General features: G+C 41.5%; 2 protein-coding genes across 2 annotated transcripts; one reads left to right on the top strand and one right to left on the bottom strand.

Annotated features, from left to right (window-relative positions):
• The first annotated feature begins 1,074 nt into the window (after positions 1 to 1,074).
• Positions 1,075 to 3,182, top strand: LOC107280429 (uncharacterized). The gene is made up of 3 exons (XM_026024238.2): positions 1,075 to 2,604; positions 2,670 to 2,768; positions 2,868 to 3,182. The coding sequence occupies exons 1-3, from the start codon at positions 1,121 to 1,123 to the stop codon at positions 2,953 to 2,955; spliced, it is 1,671 nt and encodes a 556-aa protein (XP_025880023.2). The 5' UTR covers positions 1,075 to 1,120; the 3' UTR covers positions 2,956 to 3,182.
• Positions 3,183 to 4,520: 1,338 nt separating this feature from the next.
• Positions 4,521 to 6,931, bottom strand: LOC4333065 (protein TIFY 10a-like). The gene is made up of 5 exons (NM_001402175.1): positions 6,585 to 6,931; positions 6,200 to 6,302; positions 5,291 to 5,550; positions 5,129 to 5,186; positions 4,521 to 5,028 (listed from the first exon to the last, which is right to left on the bottom strand). Exons 1-5 carry the CDS (start codon positions 6,703 to 6,705, stop codon positions 4,884 to 4,886), a joined length of 687 nt encoding a protein of 228 aa, NP_001389104.1. The 5' UTR covers positions 6,706 to 6,931; the 3' UTR covers positions 4,521 to 4,883.
• Between the last annotated feature and the right edge of the window lie 9,672 nt (positions 6,932 to 16,603).

Below are 16,603 nucleotides of genomic sequence, written 5' to 3' on the forward strand. Positions count from 1 at the left end.
AGGGAAACAATGTCAAAATTTCGATCGAAAGGGATAGGTATTCGATGCTTGCGCTAGTTGACGATGTAGGGGAAAATTTTAACTGGGGGCCAAATCAATACATCAGCTTTTGGAAATTGGGTGATGTGTCAACTCAGAGTAAAGTAGAGATAACCACAGATTCACAATTGCTAGATTGGTTGGATAAGGGTAATCAGCACGGGGTTGTCAATATTCATGCCATTGTCAATGATTTTGGTGGTCCATTGCAAGTTGAACCTTCACCAACTAAAAGAAGGTGCCACCCATCTGTGAGGTATTCTATTCCATGTACTCCACCACTATTTACTGACCTATTGGTTGATGCTACGCCACTAACACTGCCTGAGAGTTACAACCATCTTGAGAACTCCATCCAACCAGTACCATCCACCCAAAATGAGAGCACCACCCATCCGGAGAGCACTTCACATCCTGATGATGAAGCCACATCCCCTATTAAAAAGAGTGCAAAGAAGGTTGTAAAAAAGTGTGCAAAGAGGAGGAGCCAAGCCGATGACGATGATGAAGAGGTTCGGGATGATGAGAAGGAAGAGAACGAAGAGGAGGAGCCCCAGCTATGCCCAAATTGTGACCCACTAGAGGTTGATAGTGAAAGCAGCTATGATAGTGATGCAGCAGCCTCCTCTGACTCTGAATATGATTGTGATGATCTTGATGACCAAATACATGATGACGATGACAATGACTCTGACCTTGAGCATGTGTTTGCATATGATTTTGATAACCCATGTATTGATGAAGGAGAGGTGTTCGCAGATACTACTACTTGCAAGGAAGCTGTTACACACCATGCTATAATCTATGACTATTCTTTTGAAACTGAGAAAAAGGACAAGCATAGATTCAGAGCTTTTTGCAAGAAAAAAGAGCAGGGTTGTAAATGGAGGTTTCATGCCTCTACAAGTAAGAAATACTATGGCTGCAAGGTAAATTTGTGCTGAAATGTTCAGTTAATTATTTTATCATTTCATGGTTAAATTTGATGCATAAAAAGCTGATAATTACATTGTTATATGTGCAGGTCAAGGTAAATAGGCCTGCCCACAATTGTTGTTCCATAAATAAGACTGGGGCTGCCATGGCAACAAATAGCTGGGTTGCTGAAAGAGTTATAGATTGGCTGAAGGAGACTCCAACTCTAGGAGCTAGTGCATTGAAGGTCAAGCTAGAGAAGAAGTACAAATTTACAATAGGATATGACAAAGTTTTTAGAGGCAAAGAGAAGGCCCTTGAGAAGATATTTGGGAAGTGGGAAGACAGCTTTGCATTGCTGCCCACTTTTAGAGAGGAGCTTTTGAAGGCACAACCTGGAAGTATTGTCGATATTGATACCGAGATTCATGAAGACCAAGTATGCTTCAGGCGGCTGTTCATAGCTCTGAAACCTTGCATTGATGGCTTCCTACAAGGTTGTAGGCCATATATTGCAATGGACTCAACACACTTGACAGGGAAGCATAGAGGACAGCTGGCAGCTGCTGTTGCAATAGATGGAAACAACTGGCTTTTTCCTGTTGCATTTGGTGTGATAGAAGCTGAGACAACGGAGAGTTGGACATGGTTCGTGCAGAACTTGAAGAATGCTATTGGTAATCCTCCTGGGCTAGCCATCAGCACAGATGCTGGGAAAGGACTAGAGAGAGCTGTTAGTGATGTCTATCCAACTGCTGAGCACCGAGAGTGCATGCGACACCTGTGGAAGAACTTCAAGAAGCAGTACCATGGACCACTTTTTGGTGAAAACATGTGGCCTGCTGCTAAGTGCTACACCAGCCAGCAGTACAACTATCACATGAACAAGATTGCTGAGAAATCTCCTGAAGCTATTGCATATTTAAAAACCAATCACCCATTTTTTTGGAGTAGGAGCAAATTCTCAGAGCTTTCAAAGGTGGACTACATCAACAACAATCTTTCTGAGTCATTCAACAATTGGGTGATGAAGATCAAGGAATTACACATAGTGGACTTATTTGACACACTTAGGCAAATGATAATTGACAAATTTCACTTGAGGAGCCAACTTGCAAGCAAAATGGAAGGAAGAATAATTCCATCTATTATTAAGACACTGAATGAACAGAGCAAGAATCTAAAAGATTACAATGTGGTAAGGAGTAATTGCGATGATTTAGCTGAAGTTTCTGTGGTGTCCAATAAGGGAGTGGTATGGAGGCATGCAGTGAACCTAAAGGCTCATACATGCTCTTGTAGAGCCTGGCAAGTAAGTGGGAAACCTTGTAACCATGCATTGGCATTCATAGGCTCTCTAAGGTTTCCTGACATGAATGGCTATGTGGATGAGTGCTATTCAGTGCAAAGATTGAGGCAAACATATGCTGGGATATGGAACCCAATGACATCAAAGAATATGTGGACATTTGTAGATCCTGGTTTCAAATTGATGAGGCCAAAGTTGAGGAGAAAGCCTGGAAGGCCTAGGACACACAGGATTAAAGCTTCAGATGAGTCTGGCTGTAGAAAGAAGAGGACATGCCCTGAATGTGGTGACAAAGGCCACTTTGCAAAGACATGTCAGGGAGGACCTATAGCTAGCAAAAGGTACTTGTCATCTTTTTTTTTTCCTTTCATTTGTAAATTGGCTGCTCACTCCAGATTTTATACAGGAAAAGGTCATCTTCATCAACACCATCCTCAGATCAAGGAAGCAATACTCCTGGTGCAACACCTAGGTCAAACAAAAAAAATACTACTGGATCATCCATGTAATTAGTATTTCTTACTAGTTAATTCCATCCTCATTTGCAATCTATTTGCATCTTGTATTCAGATTTAGGTACTGACTTATAGAATTGTTGTTGCAGTGGCAATGCAAATGATGTGTCAACAAGACCACCAAGAGCAAGAGGGAAGGGGAAGGAGAAGAAAGGTTCTGTTGCGGCATCCATTTGATGCGGTTGTCTTTTGGGAAGGTTCTAATGGTCTGGACCATGTTGTCCTATCAAATTGATATGATGTAGAACACTACTATCAGATGTAGTTGTCTTTTGGATGTGAGGATGAATCATATGATGTAAACCTCTAACTGTGTTGGTTGAATTAGTCAGATGTAGTTGTCTTTTGGATGTGAGGATGAATCATATGATGTGAACCTCAACTATTGTCATTTAGTTTGATTATGTTACCGTGTTCATGCCAGAATGACGCTAGTTGACTATGTTCTCTTGCTTGTTGTCTCAAATGGTGTTTTATTGATGCCAAAATGCTGTCAATATTACAATTTCATGGGCAGGGGCATTCTTGTCCTAATTTTCATGAAAACCAGCCATATAACGGTGTTAGTCTAAGCTGTGAGTCCAGTGGCAGTTATGTTGGGTTCAAACTGTTTTTAATGGCAAATTTGCAATTACAGTTTTTTTAGTGGTAGATCCACAATACCTGTTCAATCCAGTGGCAAATATGCAATTGACCCATGAATTATCATAGGCTGGCATGGCAATTGGCAGAGTGGTCATGCACGTTACGCGAAATGAATAAAGTTGCTGGAAGTGGGCACGAGCAAATGGGCTCGCATTATATTGGATGACAAACTGCTTTCCTGCCGGCCACCATGCATCTGTAGACCGATTTTAGTTTCAAAATTTTTCTTCAAACTTTCAACTTTTTCATCACATCAAGACTTTCCTACACATACAAACTTTTAACTTTTCCGTCAGATCGTTCCAATTTCAACCAAACTTTTTAATTTTGGCGTTAACTAAACACACCCGTAGTCTCAGGCAACCGTAGTCTCAGGCAAGAGCCATGTTAAAATACTACTATTCTTCATTTCCGAACGTGAGCTTTACTCTAATGTACGTGGATCGTCCACTGTTTGTCCGGCAGAACCCGGTTTGGTCCCGGTTTTAAAATGCGCAGAACATGCAGTTTTTCTTCAATGTCACCAAAATGATTTTATTTTTTTTTCTCTTTTCCCTTGGAGAAAAAAAAATGGAGAGTCATTTCATCCCAAAAAAATAATTTTTAAAAAATTCCGACCATGGGCTGCTGCTGAATGTAGCCGGAGAGCGACGTGCGCATTTTTGCGTGTTCCCCGGACGCCCTGCCGTTGCCGCGTTATACATCACTTTCTTCTCCTTTTCTTTTATCTTTATCTTTATCTTTTTTTTTTCTCTATTCATTTGTGCAAGTGGCAGATGCTGCCTCTGAGTCAAAACACGTTTTCTTCCTGTGTTGGACGGAGTATGCACAAGTGTGTGTGTGTGCGTGCCTCGTCTCCATCAAGTTTTCAGGTCGTGCAAGAGCCAAGAGCCACAATTCTCTCTCTCTCTCTCTCTCTCTCTCTCTCTGAGCTGTCTGTCTTCTAACCTCTGAGGCCAAGCAAAGGCTTGCAAATCATGGTACACTAGTACTACTCAGCATGTCCAAATAACATTCTAGTTTCTGAATAGAGCTTCAAAATTCATACAAGAATGCATGTTGGAAACAGCAAAAGGAGATGCATCCTGTTAATGGGGGGGGGGGGGGGAAACAGGCGTAAGTGAATAACAATCAATCTTGTGATGTGTATATATTAGCAGTACATTTGCTTTGCTTCTACATGGCAATGCCAAAGCAAAACGATATTGAATTGGTACAAATGAGGTTTCTTGGGTTGTACTGATTACAGAATCTTCTGCTTTCTATCATAGCAATTTGATTCAGATTACTGGTCATAATCATCAGCTACTTTCTTTACATTCAATCCTAGTATATATATCAGAAGAACATCGCCTTGTCATCGGATCATCTCCTAACACAAAACACCCAATTCAAGAGTTGTGATAACCTCTATGACTGAATCATCTGATGAGAGGGGCATCTCAGAATTGAGCATTGATTCATTGGCTCGATTCCTGCCGCAAGCTCAGGTCGGGAGCGGCAACCTGAGGTCCTAACCCAAGCCATGGCTGACTCTCCTGCAGCTCCTTCTTGACCGGAGAAGCATCTGAAGGGGAACCCTGGTAGGGTGCTTTAGCCTGAAGGCTGAAATAAAGGAGCAGCAAAAGTTAGATCCAAAATCTAGAATTGTGAATTGTAGAATTTGACTATACTTTGTGCTGCCATGATAGCAAGCATAACCTACCGATCCTTTCTTTTCTCGAGGAACCGGTGAAGCGACGCCTTCCTAGCCTGAGGCAGATCTGCAGGATTTGAAGAACAGTTAGTACAATAAAATGGATTCACATGCTACAAGTATATTCCATCATTCAGAGCAAGCAATAACAGCCGAGGTTAGAGTAGTTACCAGCAGCATTTGGACGAACAGGTTTCGGGGCATTGGCCTGAGCAACAGGAAGTGCACTTGCTGGGGCTGGTACAGCAGACACCTTAGTGTTGTCGGCAACGGTTGCAGTAGCGGAAGATGGAAGAAGGACACAGTTCTGCGCTGTGGAGGAACTCTTGCTGGCCATCTGCATCAGGTCCTTGGCCTTCTCAGCTGGGAAGTCATCAAACACCAGGACCTTCCCACCGTAGAAGATGGTTAATTGGCGCTTCTCTTGCTCCCTGACAACGGAAATACAAGAAAGCTTAGACAAACACAACCATTTAACCAATTTTAAAGCTTACACAACAGAAACTATTTACTAACTGATATCGGTCAGCAAGCACCCGCCATCTACGCATATGTTCAGAAGAATAACTTGTAGTAAGTACCAACTAATATTTGGGTTTTTTGTTCATGAATCACTCGAGTCAGAACATTTTCACTTTCGGATCGTGCGAGCCCACTAAGTCTGAAACCCGTGGTTATTAGTTGCGAGACATACATCGTTGACTCGCACAAAAAACGACTCGCACAAAAAACAGAAGAAGGAACTGCAGACTTGCATAGCACCAGTTCTATATTGGATTAAATATCGAACCTTTCCATCACACCGAAATCCATCCCTAGAACTCTAAACTAAATTATATCCATTTTACACACGAATTAGATTTCAGACCATGACCCGAGAGCTGACCAGCTCAGCTCCTGGCAGCACTAAGATCTGGTCAGGACAAGGCAAGATGTTCTCCTCCTCCTCCACACTACCTACCAACCACTACTTTGTTTGGTTGGATTGTTGCTATTGGTTTCTCCTATCATGTGACTACAGCTAAAGGAACCGTATGAACTGATAGCTGAAGCAATTCGAACAAAGATTGTGTTGAGTACCTCGCATCCGGGGTCTCCTTCACGGCAGCAGCTTCAGAGCCGAACCCGGAATTCTGGGGGAACAGCTCCATGGTCTCCTTCCCCTTGTTCGCATCGGCTTCACCTGAAAAATGATATGACATAGTTTTTCAGCCCAGATTCACAACATCAGATTTAAAAAAAATGTTGCGAATTTTACAGCTAGCTAGATGCGCAGAATTGGAATGGTTGAGACTGGTTTAAGCCGAATAAAATTCTACATGGGGGAATTCTCGCTTCCAAAGCTCGAAGAACTAGACCAGATCTCACGGAAACCTTCCTAGGGGAGGTTTTTTTCACCCAAAACCCGTAAAGATAAAGATCCAGACTTTGCAGAAGGAAAAAAAGAAAAAGAAAGGGAGGTGACCTCTGATGCCGAGGCCGAGCTCGCCGGCGGCTGCGCCGTTCTGCCTGACGTAGCGGCTGAGCAGGCTGCAGGCCATGGCGAAGCTGCTGCTCCCCCTCTCCCCGGATTTCGCGGAAGCCATCTTCTTCTTCTTCTTCTGCCCACAAGCTGAATCCTTTTCTCCGAACGGAGTCACGGACCCCCGAAATCCTCCCGCTTCGATTCGATTCGATCGAGTCTTCTCCTCTGGTCGCGGTTGCGGGTTGCTCGTCCTTGTCTGTCTCTGAGTTGTCTTCCTCCTCCGTCCGGCGGTTCAGGTTCTATATAAGGGACGCACGAGACTAACAATAACAATAATGGTGGGGATTATCTTTAAGACGAAAAAGTTTCGATTTTTGTAATCGCAAGTTGCGAGGGAAAAAAAAAAGTTAGTTTGGGTGTTGGTGCCTTTGTTTGAGCACGTGATTGTTGTGGAGATTGGCAAGGTGCGCAGATTCCTATTCTCTCGTTATCTTTTTCCTGGTTTGTGTTTACTGTGTGCCGGTGTGGTATGCCGTGACGTTAGGTTTGATTGGATGCAACGTGGCCGACAAAGGAGTGGGGCCCTTCGTCCTAAAATGCATAACCTTCCGTACCAGAAAAAACCAATCCTACCTACCAATCTGGATATATATATGTGTTCAGGTTCGTAGCTATGAATTCGTTCTTTTGGATGGAGTAGTACTTCCTTCCTCATCTCAAGATACTGTCTCCATTCTAAAATATAAGAATATAAGACTCTATTATCATCTCATAGTTTAGATCATCCAAATAACTATAATGTATGCACCAATAGAATTAAAAGAGAATATATTCTATACCATTAAGTTTGTTCGAGTTCAACGATTTGCCATCGACATTATCTCTTTTTATAATATACCAGTAACTTTATCAATTCTTCTACAATATGTCATTGGGTTGGGCCTTCTTTTCAAATATATCCAAAATACCCTTACGAACATACAAGATTAACAATTGATTTATCTCATCTAAAGTTTTAAAAAAATATGAAAACTTTGTAGTGGCCTCCTTACACAATATGGAAGTTTGTATACAAGTTTGAAATTTTTTTATGGTATATTTAGATTTTAGAAAAAATATTTTTATGTGGTATATGATAGAGAATTTGCTTACGCAAGAGATAATATCATAAAAATATCTTATGCATTGTATGAAAGATGATTTATATTAAAACAACAATAAAAAGTATTTTATATAGCATATAATAGATAAGTTATATTTTTTAAAAAATAGAAATATAAAAACTCGAAACTTCTATACAAATTTCCATGTTATGCAAGGAGGTCACATAAAATTTTTTATATTTTTTAAACTCCTAATGAGATAAATCAATTGTTAATCTTATATGTCCATAAGAGGAATTTGGGTACTTTTGAAAAGAAGACATATCCCAATGGCGTATTGATGAACGATTGATAAAGTCGTTGGTATATAATATAAATCGACAATGTCGATGGTAAATCGTTGAACTCGAACAAACTCAATTGTATAGAATAGATTCTCTCTAGGATTAAAGATTTTGAGGATGGAGGATTTAAAAAAAAATCATAGTGCGAAAGATGTGCTAGTTAATGGCATGCATTCATGCATGCCTTATATTATGAAACATCTAAAAAATAGTTGTGCCTTATATTATGAAATGAATGGAATACTAGCACTTACTCTCTCCGACCCAATATAAGTGCAACCTAGTACATATATGGTATATCCTAATACTACGAATCTGAACAATTGTCTGCACAGATTCGTAATCCTAATATATGTCATATTTGTACTAGGTTGCACTCATATTAGGACGAAAGGGCTGTCTAAATTCGTATTATTAGAATATGTCATATACTAGATTGCACTTATATTAGGATGGAGGGAGTACAATTTAGGGAGGGGGAGGGGGGTGTTTGGTTACCAGCAACACTTTGCCATAGTTTGTTACGCCCAATGTTAGCCGGGCTGGACCATATTGGCAATTGTTTGGTTGTAGGCACAATTGTGTCAAGATTCTTTTCCAACAAATTGGACTCCACACGTCTTTGACTCAAAAAAGTGTGGCAAGATTCCCTTAGGCCTGCTAAGGTGTGGCCAAGAATTTGATCGTCTCAACTTAGGCAAGTGTGGTAATATGTGTTGACAAATGGCGGCAAAGTATAGCTAGAAACCAAAGACACCCTTAGACACATCATATCCTTATATTACGAATTTAAATAGATCCAAAGGGCTATATTATTGCATAATACTATGAATCTGGACAAAACTTTATCAAAATCTATATTATTATATAACTATATTTTAACACGGAAGAAATGGTATATAAGTAGTACTTGTTTGCTACTCTAGAGAGAGCATATGATTTGTATACATCACCGTCTTATAGAGACATACACGACGCAAAGCTATTTACATTAGTATCCTCAACGTCCCATGTGGACTCAGGCCAACTCAGATGTTTTTATGTTTAAGTCCCTAAGAATATTTCTTATTATCAAATATATTAAAAAAATTTATATTTCTGACCTATGACAACATAAAAAATATATATGTATCCTTGGCTTCCTATGGACCACGTTGTCAACCACTCTCATACTCTTTTTTCCTCTCTCTAAGCTCGTCATCCTCTCCTATCTACCACATTCCCTCCCTCCTCATCGTTGCTCCCTTCTCGTTGCCCTTTCCTCCCATGTCCTCCCTCTCCTCAGTGATAACACAAATCGAGGCGGCAAGCTGATGTTTTCATTGGTGGTGGAAGCTGCTGCTCCTAATCCCTTCTCCTTCCACCACTTTGGACAAGTCAACGAGGCTACGTCGGCAGTCAAGGGCACCCCTTCTTTCTCTACCACCGAGCTCCGGGATCGACGAGCGCCAGTCAAGGAGGCTCCCACCTTCTTTGGCTTCGGTGCTTCAAGCTCGCCATCCAAATCTCCACTTCGATCTCCCAGTCCTCATTGGTGCTTCAAGCTAGCCATCCTCATCACTGTGAACTCGCCATCACCACTTCCTCCTCCGCTCTGGTTGCTGCCCCCGTTGCCGTCTCCATCACATGCCATCGGATCTGGCCTTGAGGTTCTCAGATCTCGTCGGAGCAGTCCAAGCTTGACGCCAGCATTTCCCTCTTTATGTCAGCCACCAACTCCTTCTTTGCATCATTGTAATGGTGTCCTGGTGCCGAGTCATGTGCATGGCTGTGGGGATGGGTTCTCATTTCTCTTCGCGGTCCCTATGGTAGAGTGAGGCTACCGTGCCCTCTACAAGGTACGCGCACCGTTACGAAGGCATGGTTTCATCCTCGTTGTTGGCTCAACTCATATGTTCATACCCTTGCGAAGGAGTACCTTTTTTTCTATATATAAAAAAAGAATAATATTATGGGAGCTTGAGTACATTTTCTCTATGCGAATGACCTGCCTTATAAAACTTTTAAGGTATTTTAACCATATGGTTGCCGTTGTTTTTTAAAACCACTTGTAACCATAATACATCTATTGATGTTGTGCATAAAAGCATCACCAGCAGAGTGTCAAAATTCAATCCCCTAAATCTTTTTATGGGAATCTATCGATTTTTATGAACGACAATATAATTTATAGGGTGCTCTAAATCAAGGAGAGATGGTGGCACAGATGTTTATACTAGTTTAGGCTCTCAATGCAAGGTAATACCCTAGTCCAGTTGTATGTGGATTAGATCTGTGTCCGATGTGTGTGAAAGAAAGCGTAACCCCTTATGGTTCATGTCGGCGCCCCTTATATAGTGCTGGGGGGATTTGGCGGCATGTGTGATATGGTATCCCTTATAATCCGGGTGCATACCATTCATGTACAGATACGAGATAGGCTTCCTTGACTACTACCCCTTTCCATGTATTACAAATGATCCCATGGGCCTAGGGACACTAGTAGCGCCGCTGCGAGCTGCCCCCGCCATGGTCGGCCACTGAAAGAGACCCCTGGGCACGCCATGGCCACGACGACCTCCATCCTTGCACACTGCAGCCACGGCCAGATCCGTACCGCCGTCGGCTACCTTCCGACTTGTCGCCTCCTCGTCGCGCTGGCCTAGGCTCCTATGCAGAAGAGGGGTTGTCGACTCCCCGTCGCCGCGCCTCCTTGACTGCCGCCCTCCCCGACAGCCGCCGCTCTGCTGTCCTCACTGCCGCATCAGATCCAGCGCGCGGGACCTGGTTTTAAGCCCCGCCGCTGCCGTCCTAGGTCATTGCCTGGTTCTCAGTGGCTCCCTCTAGTGGCAGCAAGGCGAGGGGGAGGTTTGGGCAGCGGCGGTTAGGGTTCGGTCGCCCGAGCTGCCCACGCGGGGATGACGTGGGTGCATTCTAGACTTAGCACGAATCGATGTGGACCCGATATTATAGATTTGCCGTCTTAAAAAACACAATTGCATATTTCGGACGTTGAAACCCAAAACACTTACCATTAAACTCCCAGCTTAAACTAACACTGTTAGAAGATGAGCTTTCACGAAAATTAGGATGTGGATACCCCTATATCCCGCTGTTGCTGTGCTGTCTACTCTGCGGCGTGGTTGCTGCTCTTGCTACTGCCCTTGCTGCCACAAGCGCTGCTGCTGCTACCGCCGCAAGTTGTGCTGTTGCTCCCTACCACAGTGCCCTGTGTTGCTGCTGCTGCTACCACTACCACATGCTGCTGCCGCCGAAGCAGCTCCCCGCCTCTGCGTCTGCCGTTACCACCCAAGCCACCATTCCTCCTTTGCCATCGATCTCCTCCTATTTCACTAGAGTCTGGGCCCAATTTTGAATAGTTTTGCTCCCGATTTGGAGGAAAGGATGCGGGAATTTGAGGATCTAGCCATCTAGGGCTCTTGAAGAGAGAAGGCAGTGATTCGTTCAAAAATTAGAAGAGAAGGTAGCGAGGGATCTACTTTAGCCAAGAGCACAACGGTCATACCATGTTCCTTGTCTTCTACATTAGTTTTATGAAATTTTTTTGACCTCTTTTTTTATAGAAACATAGTACAAACGTAGACGCTCACAACGCGCGCACACTCACCCCTGTGATTAGCACCTCCGAAAAACTGGACCGGCATGTCTTGAGATTGACGAAGTAGTACAAACGCAGACGCTCTCACAACACGCGCACACTCACCCCTGTGATGAGCACCTCCGGAAAACTGGGCCGGTATGACTTGAGATTGACGAAGTCATCACTGCCTCGCTGTTGACGGGTACGTCGCCTAGCACTGAAAGAATAATTAGCTGTAAATGCGAACACCCATGCCAAATCTAGGATTTGGACCCGGGTGGGCTGGTTCCACCACAAGGAACCTAACCAGTTGAGCTACGCTCACTTCAGTTTAGGGGTGAAAACGGATCGGATTCGGACGAATAATAGCTATACCATATCCTAAACCATTTTCTTTAAACGGATGCGGAGCGGGTGCGGATGACATGCGGATGCGGATGCGGAGCGGATTATTTCGGACGTCGGATTTGGTGCGGAGTCGGTGCGGACTTGGTTCGGAAACGAACAAAAAGTTATCGGATGTCAAGTTTGTATTCAATCCATACAACAAGAGGACGCCAATACAATTAGCCGCAATACGATGGCAAAATAACATCTAAACATGATCTCAGCTCTCTAGGAAAAACCAACCAAAACACATCAATAATATAATTTTGCTTAATATAACACATCCAACAAAATAATCCAAGATACATCCATCACTAATCAGTCACTGGTCACTGCATTACTTAAAATTTAAGAATATAAGTCATCACTCATCAGTAGTTCAGTACGACATGCATGCAGCATATGAGCCAGCAATACAGCACAGACCACACATCTTATATAGCACAGCACACAACACAGTTGTTCAATAGGCATACAAGCATACGGCAGATATAGCAGTGAACAATGCACATACACACAGGCAGACAGGGACACACAGCCACACACCAACATGCCCTTCAGGCCTTCACACCTCACTTCATCACTTATTTTTCATCATCACTGCTCTGTTGCTTTTCCTATAAGTATGAGCAAACAATATACATTTATTTGGGTAAATAGCTAATTTAGTCCCTCAAGTTTCACCGAAGGCTTAATTTAGTCCTTCACGTTTCATTTTGTTCACATAGCTCCTTTAAATATTTGCTTTGGCTTGAAATCATCCTTGGGCCCACTTAATATGCCTTATAGCTATTTCTAGTCAATACTTCTATTAGAAAATGTCCCTTTTGCCCTTAATTTGTATACAACTATAAAACCAAGATAAATAAACAACATTACAAATGTACTTTCCATTATTTCAACATGTGCACATGAAACTTAAGCAATTGCTATCGTATACACTTACTAGTACATAATTTATTTTTGTTTTATATAATTTACTATGCATTATCTATAAAAAAAATTCAAGCATGCAATTTTTCTCTTATATATGTGAATGATGAGGGGGTATAAGTGTCATTTATCAAGAGAATTGTTGGTTATTGATAAGTTTGAACTAAAATAAAAACTTGAAGGACTAATATGGATAGATTGAAACATCAGGGACTAACCTGAGCCTCAGATAAAACTTGGAGGACCATCTTAGCTATTCACCCCATTTATTTTGACAATAGGACTACAAAATGTATTGCAACAAAATTTATGCAATAAAATGTCATACCATATCATCAATCTCGTCAAGTGTCATATTAGCAACCAAGGTCTCCGCAACCTCGAGATCATTAAGAATAGATCCAACCCTTTTATTAGGATCTGAAAAATTTGGAAGAAAGCTATATTAGACTATTAATAAAAAACCAACTAACCAAGAATACCTTTTACAAAAATATAAATGAGAAATGACACAAGTGATCACCTCTTCTACATCCAGCAATCCAATCCTTGGTACAGACTAGTGATTCTACCATTTCAGGTTCAAGTTTAGTACGAAATGGATCAAGAACACGTCCCTCAGCACTAAAAGCTGATTCTGAAGCAATAGTGGAAGCTTGAATGGACAAGACATCGCGGGCAAGAAGAGATAGCACTGGATATACATCTTTGTGAGCTTTCCACCATGACAAAACATCAAATTTATCTCCATTAGGAACCAACAGGGATGGTTCAGCCTTATATTTATCAAGTCACTTGCATCACTTCCACCATCCACACTTGAGGCATAGACATAATTCATGAAATCAGAATCTGCTTCATCTATGGTATGAATTTCTTTTGGTTCAGCATTGACAGTAGTTGTTGGTGCAATAGCAGTCTTATAAAAAGAAGCATATTCTTGATAAAATTGATTAATAACAGCAGTAAACTTTTCCATATGAACATGATATGACTGCTTACCATACAACCTCATCATCTTATACTCTACTGCCTTTGTCTTAAACCTAGGGTCAAGAAAATATGCCATAGCAAGAGCAAGATTTGACCTCTTCCAGTACTTCTCAAACTTCTTATTCATTGAGGTGGCCATTGTTTTGATGGTAACATCGTCACTTTTCATCCATGCATTAATTAAAGACTTGATTTCACAAAAGTTGTGGTAAAATAGATTTGCAGTTGGATAAGAAGTACTAGACAAAATGTTAGTGATATCATCAAACCTCTTTAAGCACTGGCCGAGTGTAGTTGCCTTATCCCAATCTTCAGCTTTTGGAATAAGATCCTCATCATACAATTCTCTTTCAATTTCATAAAGCCTTTCAAAAGCCTTTCTATAATATATGGCATCCGACAACATATGGTAGGTTGAATTCCACCTTGTCAAAACATCAGTTGAGAGTCCCCTCGTTGTATCCAATCCACTCTCAGATGCACATTTCATAAATTCATCCTTCTGTAAAGGAGAGCACTTCACAAGAATCACAAATGATCGAATATTCAGAACAGCTTGTCCAATATGTGCCAAACCATCTCTAGCAACAAGATTAAGTATATGACATGCACATCTCACATGAAAGAATGTTCCATCAGAGACGAGGGGACTCTTTCTATTCAGCACCCTAATCACATCCTTAACACAAACATCATTTGCTGCTGCATTGTCCAAAGTAAGAGAGAACGTTTTTTTCTCGATGAACCACTTATGCAAGCATGAAGAAAATACATTAGCTAAATTTATCCCAGTATGCCTCCCTTTAACATGCAGGAACTTGATAATCCTTTTCTGAATACACCAATTGTCATCAACCCAATGAACCGTGATACACATGTAACCCTTGTTTTGGTTAGAGGTCCACATGTCCATTGTTGCACTAAAGCGAGCATTGACATTTTTAAAAAGCTCATATAACCTTTTCCATTCTTCTGAAAATATACCAAGTATATCCTTCCTAATAGTTATATGACTCTTCAAAGGAAAGGTAGGCCGCAGAGATTTTATGAAGTCAACAAAATACTCATGCTCAACAATAATGAAGGGATACTCATGCATGATAATTGCCAAATAAAATTTCCGTTAAGAGGCTTCTTGATCATACCTATATGTTTCAACTGATGTTGTACCGAAATCCTTATCCATTTTGAGTTGCTGCTGTCCTGGAACCACATTGTGGGTTTTTGTGTGGTTCAAGAACACTGAAGTACCATTCCTGCTATTGCGCCTAGCTGAAGTTCAGTTTTAATTGTACTGTTGATGGCTGTTAAGTACCAAATTAATGCCATCAATACCTGCATAAGACCATAAATATGAAACATCCAACATAGCGGTAGGGTTTATTTCTAACAATTTCCACGAGTGTTGGAGTATATTCATATGCAAGTGACAAACTACCTAAGTTGAGAAGAAGTATACATGAAGGAGGATGAGAATCAAACTCGTATCCGAACTTATGGAGTTTTGGACCCAAGGGGCCAAACATTCATACCAATGAATTGAGGGGCCCAAAATGAGTGTCCAGGCCGAAAACCGGAGTGAACGGAGCCGTCCCGGGTTCGGCCGAACCGCCGAACCCTCACGGAGGCCGTTTGCCTCGGCTCAAGTTCATTTCGGTAGCAATCCACTTCCCAATGATGGTTATGGTTGTTTTCACCGGTAGAAACCATCATAACTGGACACATGACACTAGGAGGATGAAGATGCTCATTCGATGCTTGGAGGATCTCCACTCTTCTAAGGCACTTCTCCACCTATAAATACCCCTCTCATTCTCACTTGTAAACACACACCAAGATGTAGAGCTGAATTACAAGAGGCTCTAAGTATACTTTATATTCTTTATATGTTCTATAGTATATTTAGAATGGGGAGAGAGTGAAGTAGAAGAAGTTAGAGGAATTCCGGAGTTGTCGGTAATCCTCTCATTATTCTTGTACTTTGTTAATTACTCTGTTTCAATAGAAATATCATTCTGAGTAATTAAGATTTGCTTCGTGAGAATTATTCTTGGTTAGTTCGTAATTAGCATACAAGATCATTGTTCACTATAGTCCATTAATATATAGTGATTGCTTTAGTGCTTGGCCAGTGCTAGAGTAGTACTACCTCCATTTCATATTATAAGACTTTCTAGCATTGCCCACATTCATATACATGTCAATGAATTTAGGCATATATATATGTATCTAGATTCATTGACATCTATATGAATGTGGGCAATGCTAGAAAGTCTTATAATATGAAACGGAGGAAGTAATTAATTGCGTAGACGCGATGTCTAGGTAATTAATTTCCAGTGGTTGTTGCGTATCCTATCTGTACGTTTGAGGTGGGTGTAGAGGTAGTGATAACCCTCAAGAGCACTTAAGTCCTCTCTGTTCGGGTATGTAGTAGAGCAACATCTGGGAACAACGAGTTGCTAGTGCTTGAAGTATCGCGTTAGGATTAAACTTAAGCTTTCTTTAGACACTGTTTCTCACTAGGAAATCCTCTCTGCCCTTTGCCCATATTTATCTTGTGTCCTTGGATAAACCAGAGAAAGAGATAATTACACACGTTTCCTTGGATTCGATACCCTTGGAATACTCCATAGGGGAAGTGCTACATCGGTATATCCGTGCGCTTGCGGATTCTGT

Source organism: Oryza sativa, chromosome 3 (assembly GCF_034140825.1).
Source record: "Oryza sativa Japonica Group chromosome 3, ASM3414082v1".
Classification (NCBI taxonomy): Eukaryota; Viridiplantae; Streptophyta; class Magnoliopsida; order Poales; family Poaceae; genus Oryza; species Oryza sativa.